General features: G+C 39.3%; 1 protein-coding gene across 5 annotated transcripts in view; it reads right to left on the reverse strand.

Annotated features, from left to right (window-relative positions):
• The window catches only part of CUNH12orf42 (chromosome unknown C12orf42 homolog), a 113,289-nt gene that overhangs the window by 58,455 nt on the left and 36,459 nt on the right, over nucleotides 1–18,375 (reverse strand). For 4 of the 5 annotated variants that reach the window (XM_070037186.1, XM_070037216.1, XM_070037207.1 and 1 more), the window contains exon 3: nucleotides 10,236–10,304. In XM_070037186.1, coding sequence (XP_069893287.1) covers nucleotides 10,236–10,304 — 69 coding nt within the window. Of the gene's footprint in view, nucleotides 1–10,231; nucleotides 10,305–18,375 lie in introns of those variants that run through there. The other variant, XM_070037196.1, reaches the window with a different exon arrangement.

The following is an 18,375-nucleotide window of genomic DNA, read 5'->3' on the forward strand; positions in this document are numbered from 1 at the left end:
TAAACCTTCCCGTTGGTCCGTTTCTCTTCCAAGACACTCAGTGCTATTATTTCAACTTAAACTGGGCACTGGAAGCCGATTACTCCCAAAAGAGTGTGATTTATACATGTTTGAAGCAAGAATGTAACCACCCTCTCCCATGGGCCTAGCTCTTCTAATTAAGAGACATATCAGCATCCTACTTAATAAACAATTACAAACTGTATCACTAAAATGTTTTTTATTTAATCCTTTAAAAGTTATGATGCTCACCCTTAAAAAAATCTTAAAATAATATAGAAGATTATGCAGATGTCCCCACTCTCAAAAGCTAAAGATGGGCAGCACCTTGAATGCTTTGCAGAAAGTTTGCTGTGTATGTGCTGCTGTAATGCACTCTCTTGTACAAAAATGAGATCACAGTGTAGCCCCCTGGAAGCTGTTTCTGCGTGGTCCACATCCATGTGGATGTCACATGCAAGAGGAATTAAGCCATATTTCCCTCTCCACTGCCCCTCCCCCCCAAAAATTCATGATGTAATTGAAGCTTTAAGAAAACCATCCAAAAATAAGAGGCTGCTGCCTTGTACACCATATAGCAATGCTTCAGAAGCAATGTTCCTCAACCTTTGCCCCTTTCTCCCAAAAGCCTGCTGCTTCTCTTCCCTCTTCTCCCCTTGCCTCCCCTCCCCTTCCCTCTTTCTCCTCTTCCCTGCCCTCTCCACTTTTCTCCTCTCTGCTTTTTTCTACTTCTTCTCGCTCTTTCTTTCCTTTTCCTTCCCTTCTGTTTCCTTTCCTCTCTCTGAACTTCTGTGGCCTCAGTTTTCTCCTCTGAGAGCCTGGAGATCAAGGGTTGCACCTTCCTGAAGGACTGATCATCCCGGGTTGAAAAATTAAATACTTCTCAAAGCCTCAGGCCTCCATTGTATATTTGACTTGCTTCCATTTGAAAAGGAATTGCATATTGCTTCTTCAAAAGCTCAGGGATGGTTTGAAACCCCCACGTAGGGAAGATGTAACCAATATAGCTGTTTCTCTTCTCCTTCTAAAATATATCATGTACAGTCTGGTAAGGGAAGAAAACAGTGCTGGAGGAAAATAGCCCATTTGAAAATCTAAGCCCTAAAAATTAACCAGTCACTTCATGTTTTTAGCAAACATGCTTACTATTGTGTGAGGCTTCATTGTCCCCCCTGCTGAATAGAGCCTTTAAAAATGTATATGCCTGGGACTGAATACCGTGTCAAATCTATTGGCACTGCATGTTTAAACACCTGCATCTCATCACCAACCCTTCATAATATTGTTAAACAATAATTATACTTAGGATGAGTAATGAACCCAAATAGATTCTTCCTTCACATATACTTATTCTTGTGTTATAAGTAACCCATTAGTAGCATATAAAAGCTACTCAGGTAAAACATGATTCATACACACATCCACATAATGCTCAATAAAGTATGTGAATGATTATAATAAATTACCATGATGTCATCTCCTTCGTCCGAGAATTCTTACCTGACTTTTACGAGCATGAGCAATCTTTGATGATCACAGTTCCACATTTCACTTGCCTAATCAGATTCAAACCTTTTTTTTTTAATGCTACTTTGAAATTTGACCACGTGTAGCTTACTTGTTTTTATTTTCATGTTTGAAATATTTTTTAAAAAATGAAAACTTACAATCAAGGATAAACTTGCCTAGGAAGCTACTCACCCATTTTGTTTAAAGCCTATAAACAGTTGCTGATGGATTTAGAGAGAACTAATTCAGAGGAAATAACTCACTTTCTTCCCAAACCAAGAGAAGACAAACCTGACTATCACTAGATTAAAAATTGAAAAAAAAATCTATTGGCCAAAAGAAGAACAGTGCCAGCTACACTAGCAGCTACACAGTACTACACTTGGTGACCACAGCCACCTTCTGAATTAGATGCTATGAGAAAATTGCAAAAGGAAAATAGTAATCTTCCAAAGACACAGAGGGGCCAGACAGTGGCCAGATCAGGACTTGAACTCAGGCTTCTGGTGTCAGTGGCTAGCCACATAATCCCAACCAAGCAATTCAGTCTCAACTCAATAGTGCTAAAGCTACCTCTCTGTCTTCCTCTCTCCTTTCTCCCTTGCCTCCCTCCCTCCTCCTTCCTTCTCTCTCTCCTTCTTCCCTCACCTACCCTCTCTCTTTCTCCTCTCTCTCTCCTACCCTTAACACTGCAATGCTGCTACATTCTCACTTGTAAAACTGTCACCTTTCAGAGAATGATGGATACAAATACTTGTTTTCATTTTTCTCTCAGTTTTTAGGTGCCTGAAGTGGTTGTTTTTTTTTTTACAATATTTCTGAATAAAAGGTCATGCCAAATAGAGTCCTTTTGACTCTACTGTTCTTGTCTCATATGGAGGAGTATCTCTTGGGCCCCAAACAGGATTTAAGATGAGTGATTATTACTATATTATCTATGGTATATAGGACTTCATAGATTATTTAAAACATGCTTGTGATTTTCTAGCCCTGGTCAAAGCTGTAGCAACTACATCCCACCCCTCTACTTCCTCCTCCTCTCGGTCACAATGGAAAAGAATCAAGGAAGCCACTGGTGGGTGGTCTTGGCTAGGTGCCAAGAGGATTCTGGGAAGAGGTGGGGAGGGGAAGGTGCCACCTAGGCAGGCTCAGGTAGAGGTAGGTTTGCCAACTCTGGCTTCTTCAACTTCTAGGGGTGAATAGAACCCCTAATCAGGGGAGATGGTTGACAGTTTTGCTGAATATCTCAGTCTGGAAACTTGACCAGTGCCAAGAGGATTATCTCATCTGCCCTACATCCCTCTTGCTAAAGCAGGATAAGGGGCCTCCTGAGAGGGCCTACTGGGGAAGGGAACTGCGTCCAGAAAGGACTGGGCATTTGCTCCCATCTCCAGCTGTGCTGAAGAGTAGCTGGTTGGGACTGCAGATGGGGAAAGGTAGAGAAACAAGGCTGCAGGCCTTGTTTAGTGGTAGAGGAGATTTGGCTACATACAAACTACTAACTAGGTTTCCTTCTCCATCCTGAGTTGACTCCTCAGGTTCCACCTTCCGAGAGAGACATGGATCTTTCCCTTCTAAAAGTCAAGTTTCCAGAAAATTCTCTGTTCCACTCTTGGAAGAAGCATAAAGTTGGAGTCTACATTGTTGGTTGTCATGCCAGGGCATGGGAGTTCCAGTTGCTGCAGATCCCCACCAATACTTATTATGTTGTGAATGTGCATGATGCATTGTGCATGTGCATGCGTGCATGTGTGTGTGTGTGTGTGTGTGTGTGTGTGTGTGTGTGTGCACATGTGTGTGTCTGTCTGTATGTCTGTATTAGGACTTGAAGTCAGGGCCTGGGAACTGTCCTCTAACTTTTTTGCTTAAGGATGGCAATCTGCCACTTGAGCCACAGTTCCACTTTCAGATTTTTGGAGATAAGAGTCTCATAAATTTTCCTGCTCAGGATGACTTTGAACTGTGGTCCTCAGATCTCAGCCTCTTGAGTAGCTAAGATTATAGATGTGAACCACTACTGGCATCTAGCTATTTTCCAATTTTTATAACAACCATTGTAATCAGTATGAAATGGTGTCTCATTTTGGTTTTGATTTATATTTGTACATCTTCACTGATATACCTGTTCAAGTCCTTTGTCTGGTTTTTCATCAGGTTGTTTTTGGTAATCAATGAGAAGTTGTAGCTCTTTTATATTCTGCATATTAACTCCTTGTATAAATAATTAAAAATATTTTCTCCCTTCTGTGAGCTATGTTTTACTATGATATTTCCATTTGATGTACAATGTTTTAATTTATGAAGTCCAATTTATCTATTTTTTTCTTTCGTTGCCTGTGTTTTGGTCTTAAATTTAAAACATGTTGACAAATATATAATGGAGGGTTTTGAGTTAATATTTATATATGGTGTATGGTAAAGATCTAAGTTTTCCAGGTCACCTGTCAAAAAGGCTACCTTTTACTCCATTGAAAGATTGATTCTGAAACCAAGTTGATCACATGTATAAGGGTTTGTTGCTAGGCAATATGTTGTTACATAGATCTATATGACTATTTGTATGTCACAGTCACATGGTTTTGATTACTGTAGCTTTGTACTAAAATTTTAAATCAGTAGAAATTTCAGGAGAGAAAGAGGGAAAAAATGAGGGAAGGAATAACAAGTTCAACAAAAAATGTACTCACTACTTTATGTATGAAACTGTAACCCCTCTGTACATCACCTTGACAATAAAATTAAATTTTTAAAAATTCACAAAGTCTTTTGGGCTCTCCAAATTTTTTCTTCTTTTTCAAGGCTGCTTTGACTTTTAAAGATTCCCTTGAAATTCTACATGAGTTTTAATATTCTGTGGAAAAGACTGTTGAGATTTTGATAGAGACTGCAGTGAATGAGGTGTGGAATTTCCAGCCTGTGGACCATATAAAGTCTGCAATAATCAATTGGCATGGAGCAGAACAGATATGTCATGATTCCCATGGGCTGCTCTTGGCCCTATCTGCCTGAATTTATAATTTTGCAAGGCCTACAATGATGTTTTAAATACTCAAATTTGGCAGAAAGAAAAGGTACTCCATCCTCTGTTAGATCATTTTGGATAACAGTGTCATATTAACAATGCTGGGTCTACTAATCCATGAACACAGTATATCTTTCTATTTATTTAGATATTATTTCAGTATTATTATACATTTTAATGTAAAAAAATCTTTCCTTCCCTTGGTTAAATTTATTCCTTAATAATTTATCATGTTTGTGCTATTTATAGTGAGACTCAGATGAAATTGTTCTCTTCATTTCCATTTTAGAATGTCCATTGCTAGTTAATGGACACACACAACTGTGTCTAACAAGTTCGCTGATTTTGTTTTCTGCCAGCAATGTAGTAGCAGAGTTGCATATCTGTGTCTTTGTGGCAGAGTGGATAGCAATGTAAAGAGTAGCATCCTATTCTTGGTGGCTGAGATGAAGGCTGGTGGCAGAGATCAAAGGGATCAAAGATCAAGTGGCTGGTGGTAGAGATCAAAGAGATCAAACATCAAATGGCTACCACATTGCCAGCAATGTAGTAACAGAGTTGCATGGCTGTGTCCTTGTGGCAAAGAGAACAGAACTGCAAACAGTGCCATCCCAGCCTTGGTGGTAGAGACAAAGGCCAATAGTCAGAGGTTTTTGTTAGTGGTCTGAATTATTTGGATATCTATTGCTAGAATCCCACCTTTCGCTCTGGTTCTCTGGCTTTCCTAGTGAGACTGTGAACTACCTCATTATATTCCACTCTGTCTTTTTTTGTTAAACAACCAACAAGCTGCTGTCACTTCTAAATAAGAATCCTATTGAATATATGGCCAGCAATGGCTCATGCCCTTAGGATCTCCTCCTCCTCCTCACAATTTGTATTTAATGTAATTTGACTTCCTTGGTTATCACTCCACACTGGAATGAAAGTTCCTTGAGGGCCAAGTCTTTTGATTTTCACACTGTTACATACCTACAAAATGCTTGTGTTTTGGTCCTTGGGACACCTACAAAATGATGGTATATATTACGCTTAGTTTGGTTTGCTGTGTGAGTGAAAAATCTAACACTTACTAATCTATTCAACTCTGAGAACTCTGTTAAAAACCAAATCCTAGGCTGTTCTTTCCAGAACTCCATGCATATGATTCCTCTCACAAGCAACCCTTCTAGCACTGTGCTCTATGATTCTACGCTCTATGCAGTGTTTGGAGAAGTTCCTAGCAGACCTTCATACATTGCAGTTAATCCCTTGCATTATTTCTGTAAGATGCTGACCTGTTAGCCATCATCTGTGCCAGCTACTAGTAGTTTTGTCATAGCAAATGAGCATTTCTCTCTTTTTCTTTGAAAGATTTGTATTGGCTGCTAGAAAAATCTCAACCTCTCTAAAATTTGTTAGAGATCATTCCTTAATATCCCAATAGAAGAAGTGTCCTTAGACCACCTCACCTTGGCCACAGTAGGAATTAATTCCCAGTTGAAGTCAGAGGAAACTAAGAATGAGTCCTGCACCACATCATACAGAAACCAACACCCACCACTTATCAGATAACTCTTACAAAAGATGTTATCTGGCTCACACTAGTCAATAAAAAAAATGTTCCTTTCTAGAACACTAGTTGCCTGACTTGTTTGACACTTACCTAACTTCTTGCATTCCTCAAAACACCTGCAGCATGGCCACCATCTTCGGCTCACTCTCTTAAATGCTCCATTTTTACACCTGCTATGGAAATGGTGAACTCCAACATCAATGAACTGTTTTATCACCAACTCCCCTGCATCCTCTTCATGCCAGTGTGGCTTGTATACAAGCCACACATTTCAAAATCCATGCTTAACATTGATCATGGATTTGAATATGTATTTGAAATATAGTCAGTTGAAAGAATTCTTTCTAGAAAGTAATGTACTTTTCCATATATACAAATAATGCTTTCTCAACAATATTACTAGGAAAGACTCTAGGAGAACAAAAGGAAAACATCAGTAGACAGCTTGCTGGGAAATACAGAGGGAGTCCCCTCTTCACTGTCATGCCCAAGGGGGGGACCAGCAACCGAGGCTGATCCCAGATTGTCTTGAAGTAAATCCCATCCAGTGTGGGACCACCTGCTGGGGGAAAAATGATCACCAGTAGAAATGACATCAGTGAAAACTTCAGAGCAAAGCAAATTCATTTTAGGAATGGTAACTACACAGCAACAGAAAACCAAGGGTAGCGGCTCATCAGAGCTTTCTCTAGAGCCTGCAAAATGCTTCGCCCATCTATTTATTTATTCCATGAGTACCAAGCAAGCATCTGCTATATGTCAGCATTCTGCTGAAGCTGATATAGCCAAAAGGAAGGCACCCTAGTCCCTGCCTTCATAGAGCTCATGTTCTGGCCCTCAGGACACCAAATAAACATTTGTTGAGGAAAAATTATTGAAGAATATGGATTAGCCAACACTTCTCTTTTTTTCAAGTATTCTATCTTCATTTGCCACATTACAAGGGGAAAAAATAATGATGTGTAATGACGGGTCAAGAGGTTGACCACAAATATTTGCAATTCAGTAAAAAGATTAGTAGAAATATGACTTAGTAGTTGCTAACCCTTAGTATAATATTTCTTGGCATGTTACTTAAAAACAGTATAGAACCAGTAATAGAGAACCAGTAATAGAGCAAGAGTGTCTAGCATGTGTAAGAGCCTGGGTAAGATCCCCAGCACTGAAATCAAATGAAAATGAAACTGTCATGATGAGCAATGGAGTATGTCTACTTCTATGTTCTTTATTTTTAATTCAATAGGCTATGCATTGTATAATAACATCACCACTTGCAAAAAAATTACAGTGTAGCTTGTAACATTCTAACGAGTACAGTCATGTGTGTGTATGTATGTATAAACAAAACATAAGTAGATTGAACAAAGCCACTCAATTTTTAAATTATATTTCTATCATCCTTAAGTGGTGTACAAAGGAGTTAGTATTCAACAAGTCAGTTTATAAGTACAATGCATCTCGATCAATGTCACCTCTTTTGTCAACAGTCATTCAATTTTTTTTCTCATTGCTAGGAGTTTGCAATTAAAAGTTGGACACCACTGTTCAGACAGAGTCTAGTAGGTAAGTTGTTTAGAGCCCCATCCCTGGATATCCCACCAGACACCAGGTTCTGAAGCAAGTAGGGCTGAGACCTGAGAAAAATATCCAGCAAATATCCTAGGTAGATATACTACAGGTAAACAGAACAGTAAGTGCAAAGAACCCATGTAGGAAGGATGCTAGAAAGGCTGAACAGAAGACGGGAAAAATGACAGAAAAGAGGTGGTAAGGCCCACCACCTTGTGTGAGCTCAAGGGGGCACAAGACGTTGGACTTGTGAGTGAAACTGAAGCCTGTGGAAGGTTTGTGAGCAAAAGTATGATAAGATCTGTTTATATTTTTGGAAACATTGCTAAGTCCTTCAATCTAGCTTTGACCTGGAATATATTTTTACCACCATCTGTCTGTCTGGTATGTCTAGGTCTCAGATGACTTCCAACTAGAAGAAAAAAGCAAAGGTGTATAAACTGAGCCCTTAAATGATAATAGCTATCAAAATAAACATGTAGTAATAACATGATTGCTTTCATTCCACCTTAAGTTACTAAGATTTAGCCTTCATAGACTGTGGAGCTTCAAAATTCACCCCTTTAAACTAGTTGCAACAGTCCACTAGATAAGTATGCTCCAGTGTATTTAGGTATTCTCAGGTTGATGGACATGTATGGCTGTTTCATTTCCCATTACAAAATCAAGGCATCAGAAAGTAGTCTTCTATGTGTCTTTGTAAAGTCTTCAGAGTTGCTCACTTTCAGACCTTGGTGCAAATGGCTGAGTTATGTGTGTATATGATGTTCAACTCTGTTAATTAGATCATGAAAATGCTCTTCAGAATGACCCTACAGGTGGTTATGCGTGTGGATAGCCTATTTCTCTACACCTTTGTCCACAGTTGATATCAAGGATTTTTTTATTCATTTCATCCACTGAATATGGAATGATCTTTCATTGTGGCATTTTTTAACTTTGTATTATTTTTAAGTCATTGTACAAAGGTCAAGATCTGAGGATTATGGTTGAAGCCAGCTAGGTGGGAAAGTCTATGAGATTCATCTCCAACTAACCACCAAAAAGCCAGAAGTAGAGGTGTGGTTCAAGTGGTAGAACATCAGTCTTGAGCAAAAAAGCCAAGTGAGAATGCAAGGCTCTGAGTTCAAGCCCTAGTTCACTCTCTTTCTCTTTCTCCCTCCCTCCCTCTCTCCCTCCCTCTCTTTCCCTCTTTCCCCCTCTCTTCTCTCCTTTCTCCCTTTCCCTTTCCTTTTCCCTCTCCCTCTCCCTCTCCCTGTCCCTCTCTTCCTCTGTCCCTCTCCTTCCATTTTTCTCTCCCTCCTCCCTCTCTCCTCTCTCTCCTCTTTCTCTCCTCTCTCTCTCCTCTCTCTCCCCCCTCTCTCTCTTTCTTTCTCTCTCTCACACGCACATAAAAAGAAACCAGATAATGCCTTTTCATTTCCTTCAGCTAGATTACATGTCTCAACTTTCCTACACTTATATTTTTCTTTAATATTAAAATATGAGTTTCCATATCTGTCCATTTCTATCAGAATTCTATTTCCTGTCACCATATGCTGTCCTTCATCAAGCAGTAATTCTTAGTGAAAAAAATTCCAAGGGAAAAGAAGGTTCTAGAACTATCTTGGATTCACCCCTTGACCTTCTGATTTCATTGATAGTTCTGGGCACCGCAGTCCTCCTTGGAAGATGTTGGAATGCCCTTCAGGGTAAATGGGTAGGAAATGAAGGCAATTAGACTCATTAGGATATAAATTTCAGAATTGGCTGAAAGCTTTTTTCCCCTATCCTGCTTCTGTAAGCAAACCTCGGGTGGGACACAATCTGAGGGGCCACCCCAGCTCCATGACAGCTGGACCAGCCAGCCAGCCATGGTGACCATCTCCATGTGCACCTCACAGTCATTTCTAGACTGAGAATTCCCATCGTAAGGGAAAAACAGTGACCCTGGCTCTCACCAAGAGACGATCATTAGCAACCAAGGAATAGAAGGTACCATGGGAAGAACAAGCCAGATGGGTCAGCCTTTCTCTCCAGGAAGCAGCATTTGTGGTTATTGATAATAGTAAGGCAAAACTATTATCCTTGTCTCTGTGTATTATATCAAATATAGACACTCCAAAGGTAGCCAGCATTCTGTCATTTCTCTTCTTACTCATCAGATAAGAGTTACAGCTTTTCCTCAGTATACATCTCTATGTATAAAGAATAAAGAAGCCCAGACCTAGTAACATAACTGTCCTCCTAGGTACTCAGAAGGCTGAGATCCAGAGAATTGTAGTTAAGAGCCAGCCTGTGCAAAAGAAAAACAAACGGCCACAAGACTCCAAATAACTGGGCTACAGGTATGACTAAGGTGATAAGAGTACCAAATAATAATGAGAAAGAGGAGGAGGGAGAGGATTTGGTTTTCAAATGAGAATGCAAAGTCCTTCTAGGAAATGGTTTTCAACATCCACCTTATTTTAGAATTGAAAGAGTAAACTTTTTACCAGTTATTATAAAGTCCTGTAAAAATATAAATATATCAAACAATTGAACCCCATGGTGAATGTTATGGACTTGAGGATGCGGGATGAGACTGCTGAGCTTACTCACGATTGTATGACATATGTTTCTCTCCCACAGGGTCGCACTGCTCACAATGGGAACATAGCAGAGGGATTTCTGAAAGAATAGAAACAGGCATTTCGTATTATTTTCAGGGGTTCTCCCAAAGACACATTTCTATTCCTGATATGAGTTTTAGGCAGATTTGAAGCTAATTCATTCCAACAGTGGCATCTCATTCACTGAGCAACTGTCAGAGTCCATGAGCCCCAAATGCAGTTGTTACCCTTAAGAATCCAGAGGAAAGAATCCACAGGGAAGGACTAAAGAGTCCCGTACACCAAGGTAAAGCATCAACACTAACATATTTCCATGAAAGAGAAAGTCCAATTCTCTTAAGAATATTTTGATGGAATGGGATGAAACAGAATTAAACATGCTTTCCCCTTCGCCATGTAATTTTGAGGTACCTCTTATTGCCTCCAGCCAAACCTAGCAGAGCCCAATACAGACAAAGCCAACCCACAGTCCAAAGAACTGAGAAATGATTTTGGTTTGTTGAAAGTCACTGGTTTGGAACTATGGGTAATGCAGAATTATCATGACAAAAGTTTGATTGAAACAAAAAATGCACACATAGAACACAGGATGCTCCGGGAACAGGGGAAGAAAAAGGGTCTGCCCTCCTCCCTTCCCCGAGGTTCTTGTCACAGAGAGAATCTCGCCATTTGGCTTAAAATGTCAAACCTTAGTTAGATAGTAACAGGATTTGTTTTCAGACTTCTTGCTTCCAACCTGATGCTTTTTATTTGGTGACAATCATCAGGTCTTTGACTTGGTCATGCTTAACATTTTCTGAAATCATGCCTCAGCCTTTGATTAGCCTGGGAAGACCAGTGCCATAAGAGATGATGCTCCATTAGACGTCCAGCCAGGACACAAGCCTGTGGCAGAAAACAGTGGCCTTTCCACCCGTCCTCAAGAGGATCAAGAGCTAAAGCAAGATGGTAACAATACATCACATAGGCAGAGGCAGGATTTCCACAATGCTAGTTGTTAGGAAGGAGAAATACCTGCCCACATGAAGCCAAGGCGGTGGAGGGGGTAGACTTGGGTGATGGGTAGGAGACTTCCAAATGAGGACAAAAATGGAAGAAGAGTCTTCAGTCCTAATATTTGTGAGGCAAGATAAGAGGATCATGATTTCAAAATGAAATACTATCTCAGAAAGAAAAACAGGAAGATGATGAAGAAGGGAGAAGAGGAAGAGGATTTAGAAAAAAATGAGGGAAAAAAGGAGGAGAAGGAAAAGGAGGAAGAGATCAAGAGGAGGAGGAAGAAGGGGAGGGGAGGAAGAGGAAGCAAAGGAGAAGAGGAAGAGAAGAGAAGAGGAGGAAAAGAAGATGAAGGAGGAAAAGAAGGGGAGGAGGAAGCAGCAGCCACCACTGCCAAAAATGGGCTTCTCTGAGATCCAAGACTAATACTGAAGGATGACAAACAAGTGGAAGTTTTTCAGAAAGCAGAGAAGAATAAAATTACTGGAATCTGGAGGAAGTAATGGGGAAGGTAGAAGATTCTAGCACCAGAAATGAGGTAGGGCATGGGGCTACACTGAAGTATCCTCCCAGGAAATCCAACCCATATCTCCTTTATATGGAATCCCTATGTAAACTCTGTAGGTGGCATGTGGCGGACATCCAACAATCACTTAAAGAATGCAAGTAAATTCTCCTCAGCCCCAAAGAAATGGCATCGTGTATCACCAAAAGAAACCCTAAATCACCAATATTTGCATATGGGGGATGGAGAGGCTGCTCCAGATCATGCCACCATAAACAGCAAGCCTATGCTCAATCACCATCATCTCGACTCGGTGTTCAGAGTCTTCTTAATCCTGCCAGCAGCCTTTGAAGGCCAGTGGTCTGATTTGGCTAGGAAAGCAGCATGACATGTACAGGAAAGAGGAACCTCATCTCCAAAGATACACCACCCCATGGACAGGCAGGTCACTCCATTCTCCTCCCCGTGGTTCCCTCGCCCTCACTCCATCTGTGAACTACCATGCACCTGCTATCATCTGATTAGATGATCTTGACAGATCTTGTCTCAAACTCACTGCTTTGACATTCATTTCAGTGCAGATTTCTCAGCACCATTGCTCAGAGTTATGCAGGCATGCACGATACAACAAGACCACAATGAAAGAACAATGTCTCTGAACATTGTAAAGTGCACTACCTGGAAATCCAGACACTGAAGTCCGAGATTTCCACTACAAGAAATAAAAATCTTCATCGTAGCCAGTTGCCTAAAGAAATCATGTGCATTATTTGATTTTTAATATATTTGCAGCTTTATTGAAGCATAACTGATACGCCAATAATTGCCTGTGCTGAACACATACAATTTGATGCATTTTAAAGTATTATGGGGTTATCGGATTTCTTAAGAAAGTTTCATTTGAACTTTTAAATACAGGTAGAATTTCTGTTTTCTAAACAGAAAAGCTATTGTGATCAACTAGTTCCATCCAACCCTATCCCACCCCCTACCCCCCCCCAAAAAGCTTGAAAAAAATAAACTAGCTTGGATATTCATTGTCAGTCATTAACCTGATTTTCTAATGAATATGGCATTAGGCATTCATTAAGAATCATTTGTGTTTATGTTGAGCAGTGGATGTGTAATGAAGGTTGGTAAATGAAAGCAAAATTAAACCAGGGAATTTTGGACACTTATAAAGCAATTAACTTGTTTGGCAGTAATTACACATTGAAAGCTAAATCAAGTGCATTTAGAAAGCCACAAGAGTTGCCACATACACCAGAGGTGTTCTGCTCTAAAATAATAATAATAATAATAATAATAATAATAATAATAATAATAATAATAATAATAGAAAACCATCTCTTTCTTTGTAAATGAAAGAAAAAGGCACAAGTGAGACATAATGACAAGCAAAGCACAGGTCTAATACAAAGAAATGTGGTGACAGCCCATATGTTAGAGAAAAGCAAGTTACCAAAAATCAGAACAACTCAGCCAATTACAAAATAAAATCTTTGTAATACAATAATGTGTAAACAGGTGGTAAACGGTCTGTTTGTGTGCACATGCACACATGCACAAGTCTACTTACTGAGACACCCACCAGTTGCATGAAGACTGAAAATTGAATCTGCCGTTAGGGACTCAAGACACCTACCATATCTCCTAGCTGGTTTCTGATGCTAAAATTTTATCTTCCTATAGGTGTTTGATCTCAGTCATTTATTGGATTAAGCACATGGCTAAAAGGTCAATCCAATCATAAAACACTTTCAGGGACTCTGTTTTGTTTTGTTTTTTAAAGGAGTAGAAAATAAAGCACTGTGGTAAATTTAAGTCAAGAGCTCCAGGAGAAATCATGACAAGATGGTGATAAAGCAAAGAATGCAAACACAAAATTCCTAATGACCACAAAATTTGCCAACAGAAATGTTACTCCAAAAACTACAAAATCTAGGTTTGGAGGGCATGATTCAAATGGCAGAGTATTGGCTTGGCAAGCAAGCACAAGGCCCTGAGTTCAAACCCTACTACTGCAAATAATAACAATTTAGGGGCTGAGAAGGTGGCTCAGTGGTAGAGCGCTTGCCTTGTATGCATGAGGCCCTGGGTTCAATTCCTCAGCACCACATAAGCAGAAAAAAACAGAAGTAGTGCTGTGGCTCAAGTGGTAGAGCACTAGCTTCGAGCTGAACAGCTGAGGGACAGCACCCAGGCCCAGAGTACAGGCCCCATGACCAACAGAAAAAAAAAAAGTGGGGGAAGGAAGAAACGAGAAAGAAGTAAGGAAGCAAGGAAGTAAGGAGAGAAGGAGGGAGGTAGAGAAGAAGGGAGGAAGAGAAAAATCGAATGAAGATTTCAGATAAAGAATTAACATTCTTTAAACTTCCAATCCTCACAAGAAATGCCGTAGAGGTGCTGTTTTCAGTGTATGTGTTGTTGTGTTTTGGGGTTTAGGTTTTTTTGGGGGGGTTCACCCTACTGCTGAAAAAATGATGATTAAGCTGGAGAAAAAAATCTTCAGATGAGCCTCAAGGATAACATTTTCCAAACTGGGATCGATCTTGATCATCCCTCTTTCAAAAAGATCTGAAGATTCATGAGCCCCATCCTATCAGACAAATACCTACACAAATAAGGGGTTGTCTGTGCTTGAGGGTTAGTAACCAAAAGAAAAGTTCCCAGGGGGATCTATAAAGGGCAGCTGGCTTTGTGGAAACATTTGCTAAGTGCTTGGGTGTCAACGATGCTAAAAGCAAATACTTGCTCTGCCCCTGGGATTGGAATGGAAAACAGAAACCAGGAGATGGCTTTTGAAATCCTCACTTAGGCACTGAACTGCCACCAGACTTTAAAAAAATGTATTTGCTGTACCTTTCTTTTGAAAGATGTAGTTTCTCCTTAAAAAGATAAATCATTTTATTTCTAAGCACAGGACTAAGATATGAAGCTCACCCATTTCTCACTTCTTTGAACCTTTTTTTTTTAAATAATAAGATGATCTAGTTAGTTTTCTTGGTAAGAAAGTTCAAAGCCGGCCCACACTATCCTTGAGCACAAAAGCTTAGGTATAATGCCCTGGCCCTGAGTTCAAGCCCCAGTATTTGCATGCGTATGCGCATCCGCGAGTGCGCGCACACACACATGCACTTACACACACACACACACACACACACACACACACACACACACACACACACACACACACACACACACACGAGAAAGAAAATGATTGCTTCCTGACCAAGCTTTTTCTCATCAATGTACCCTTGTGTCAGTTACTCTTTCCAAACAGTCTCAATACCTTTGCTTCAGTTCTCATAAGAAAATACATTTCTATACTAGGAAATTCCAGGGATTTGCTAATCTTGAAGGTAGATGTTACTAAGCAATTGGCCTCGTATTTCTATACAAAGATCTTTGCCTCAATCTTTCCTTTCCTTAGGGAGTATTTTGAGTATGCAGAAAATCAATTCATAGTGATTTAAGATTTTAAGATTTTAACAGCCTTAAGCAAACTTCTTCAAAGAATCATGGACCCTCTAGATAACTGACATTTTACTCTGGATCACTTACTACCTTTTTAAAAAGTCTAGATTTGAATATATATATATAATACACAATGTATAAAATATATTTTACATGCATTTATATATTAAATATATGATGTAAATATTACTTCATATTTATAATATATATTATATATAAAATATTGTATATACACATATACATGTACATATACACATATATTTGACAAAGTCAAAGCTAGCTCTATGGAGCCTCCTAAAATAGTTTAAAAAAAAACAAAAAGTAGTGCCTTCTCTTGGCCAGATACTGCCTCATGACAGGACATGGTTTGGCCTTTCTATAGGGCAAAAACTTCCAAGCTCACAGGGTGGCCCTGATCGTTACTGATTCTGCCTGTCCCATACAGAATGCAGCACAAGGGTGACATGAAAACTCGACTCCAGACTGGCAGCCAAGCAGAGGCACAGGCTGTGGGTGTGGCACACACCACTTTTAGGAGTTTCACCATGAATAGAGAGCCAGAGAGAGGACAGAAGCCAGACAGGACAGTGGGGTCAAGTGTTGACTTCTGCTCCCCCTAAATAATTAGAGAGATCTGGAAAGGCTTAGAAACAGAAAAAGGGGGGCTGTGGAGGTGAGGAAGTGGGCTTCACACACACAATAGTCAACTTTAAATTCAAAAGCTTCAGTTCCTAATTCTAATCCTCTCTTTAAGGAAGACAAAATCATGTAGGATGAAAAGCTTCTTTGAATGAAAGAAGATGTAAACCTCCTTTCCCTCAAAATAAGTATACAGACTCATATTTGAAAAAAATAATGTCATCTTTAAGTCATGGTTATAAGGTAATTCCTCAGTTACTGATTTTTCAGCCACCCATTTCAGAAGCCCAAGAATAACAATGGATTTTTAATGACCTTTATATAATTTCTTTAAGGCCTAACTGGTAGACAAGTATCTTATTCAACTTTGATTGTGCCTGGCAAACTCTACAGAACCAAAACCTGTGTCTTCTTTGTTAACTCCTACTTAAACAGTAATCTAGTGAAAAAATCACTGAAATCGTCTCACTAGCAGCATTTCCATCATTGCTAGAAAACCCAAGAAGTAAGCAAGTTATATCATGTCTGGCCAAATAGCAGCAAGTTCATTATAAAAAGAAAATGACCACAATTTTTAACTGCAGATAGAATGACGAACCTTAAAAATAATTATCAGGAATATGAGGTGTTAAGGTTTTAGGTAATCACATATTTCATCTTCTAACATGGTCACTACTTTCAGAAGACTCATTTTTAGAAACCCACTATTCCAGTCAAAAGAAATCACAAATCCTTAACTAACATATGCTAACTTTTCTTTGCAGAACAAAAGAAGCATCTTTGTTTGTTCCTCACCAGCAAACACCCAGCCATGTAAAAGGAGTCCTTTCATTGGCAATGTTAGCAGGGAAATTCAATTGTATTTAATTAAGTTCTTCCCCCCTAAAACTGCACACAGAAGTCTTAAGGAGGTTATCAGGGGTCAGATGCCTGTCATGACTTTCTGACCCTCCCAAAATACAAAATAAAAGATGGCGGTATCCCTGCTGGTAAGATGGGCTTCCACATTTGTGTCTCTCCCTTTCTGCTTTAATTTAATAGCAATCAGCACAATATGGCTGTTTTTTATCTGAACAAAAGGAAGGCAGAAGTTAGATTTACAGCGCTGCAAGGGGGAAGAAGAAGGCAAGGGAAGCTCACTATGGCTTTTAAGTTCAATAAGAACATCACTTTGATACCCACAAAAAAAAGCCCTGAAAATCTGTTTAACATTCATTATGGTCCAAAATGGACAGATGTGTACTTCTGAAATCTCATATTGTAGAATTATCTCAAAGTGTCAATCTCCTATTGATCCTTTCTAAGAGGATAAAATGAATACAATTATTTTCCCTTCAAAAAAATAAGTACAAGAATCTGTTGGGCATTTAGCAGCTTCTTGACTTTAAAATATTGAAGATTTTTCAGATTTTAAAATGTTCACAAGTCTGCTAATCACCTTAGCAAGAGCATACATTCATATGACAAGAAGTTCTAAACACTTTTCATGGAAACCCAGATCAAAGTTAGTTAAATCAAATGTCATTTGGAGTCTTGAGTGTCTAATTGTAAGTAAATCCCAAACATGGAACAAACTTCCTGAGATTCTTCATATTTGGTAAATTACATTCTTAATACAAGTAAGAAGAATCTTCAAATGTGGGATCTAGGAAACATATTAAAGTCATCTTATCCCATATCCCAGCTGATAGTAGAATCCCCAGATCATAAGCTACTCTGTCATTTACAGTTATAAATTCTAGGACATTAAAGTTACTGCTTCTTATGACCACCATTTCCAGGAAAACAATCTTCTCATAAGCAGAAATTGAGAACCTAAACTAAAAGGAACCCCAACTTGTAATTATAGCTTTACAACTAAGAACTCAAGCAACTCATTTGGCCATTCTGTCCATATTTTCTAAAAGGTAAAATATTTAATTATTTCTGAATGAAGACATGTTTTTGTGTGGATGGTTTTTCTCTATCAGACCATTAGGCCGGAGAGTGAATCACCTTCAGTTGAACACCAACCCAGGACAACTGGGTAGTGGCTGCTGGAAGCCCTTCCAAGTTTCATAGGAAAGAGCACCATGAGTGGCTGGTGTGACTGTCATGGCCACAAGCAAGTCCCAAGGTAGATGGAGAACATGTACTATACCTACTGTCTTTGCTTGAAAAAAAAAATGCTTCAAGAAACACATTTAGGACTGCAACTTTGTTCAAGCCAGAGTAATGTAGAGAACAGAGCAGGAGAGAACAGTAAGAAGTAACTTCCAGAGTAGTTCCAGCCTGGAGAGAAGAGCAGCTGACTTCTGTTCTTTTAGATCAGGAAATGGAGTAAAAAGCACGAATATGTATATTTATGACCATCTCTCTCTTAGAAACCAATGAAAGTAAGAAGTGGGGAGGGTCAACAGTTACCAAGCACATGTCAACCACCCTATAGCATATAGTAGAAACTATGGCATCTAACCAAATAAGAAACCTGATGGAAGACCAGATGACAAACCCAAAGACACAAGAAGGATTT

This window comes from Dipodomys merriami, unplaced genomic scaffold (genome assembly GCF_024711535.1).
Source record: "Dipodomys merriami isolate MVZ:Mamm:240054 unplaced genomic scaffold, mDipMer1.0.p SCAF_10, whole genome shotgun sequence".
In the NCBI taxonomy this organism is placed as follows: Eukaryota; Metazoa; Chordata; class Mammalia; order Rodentia; family Heteromyidae; genus Dipodomys; species Dipodomys merriami.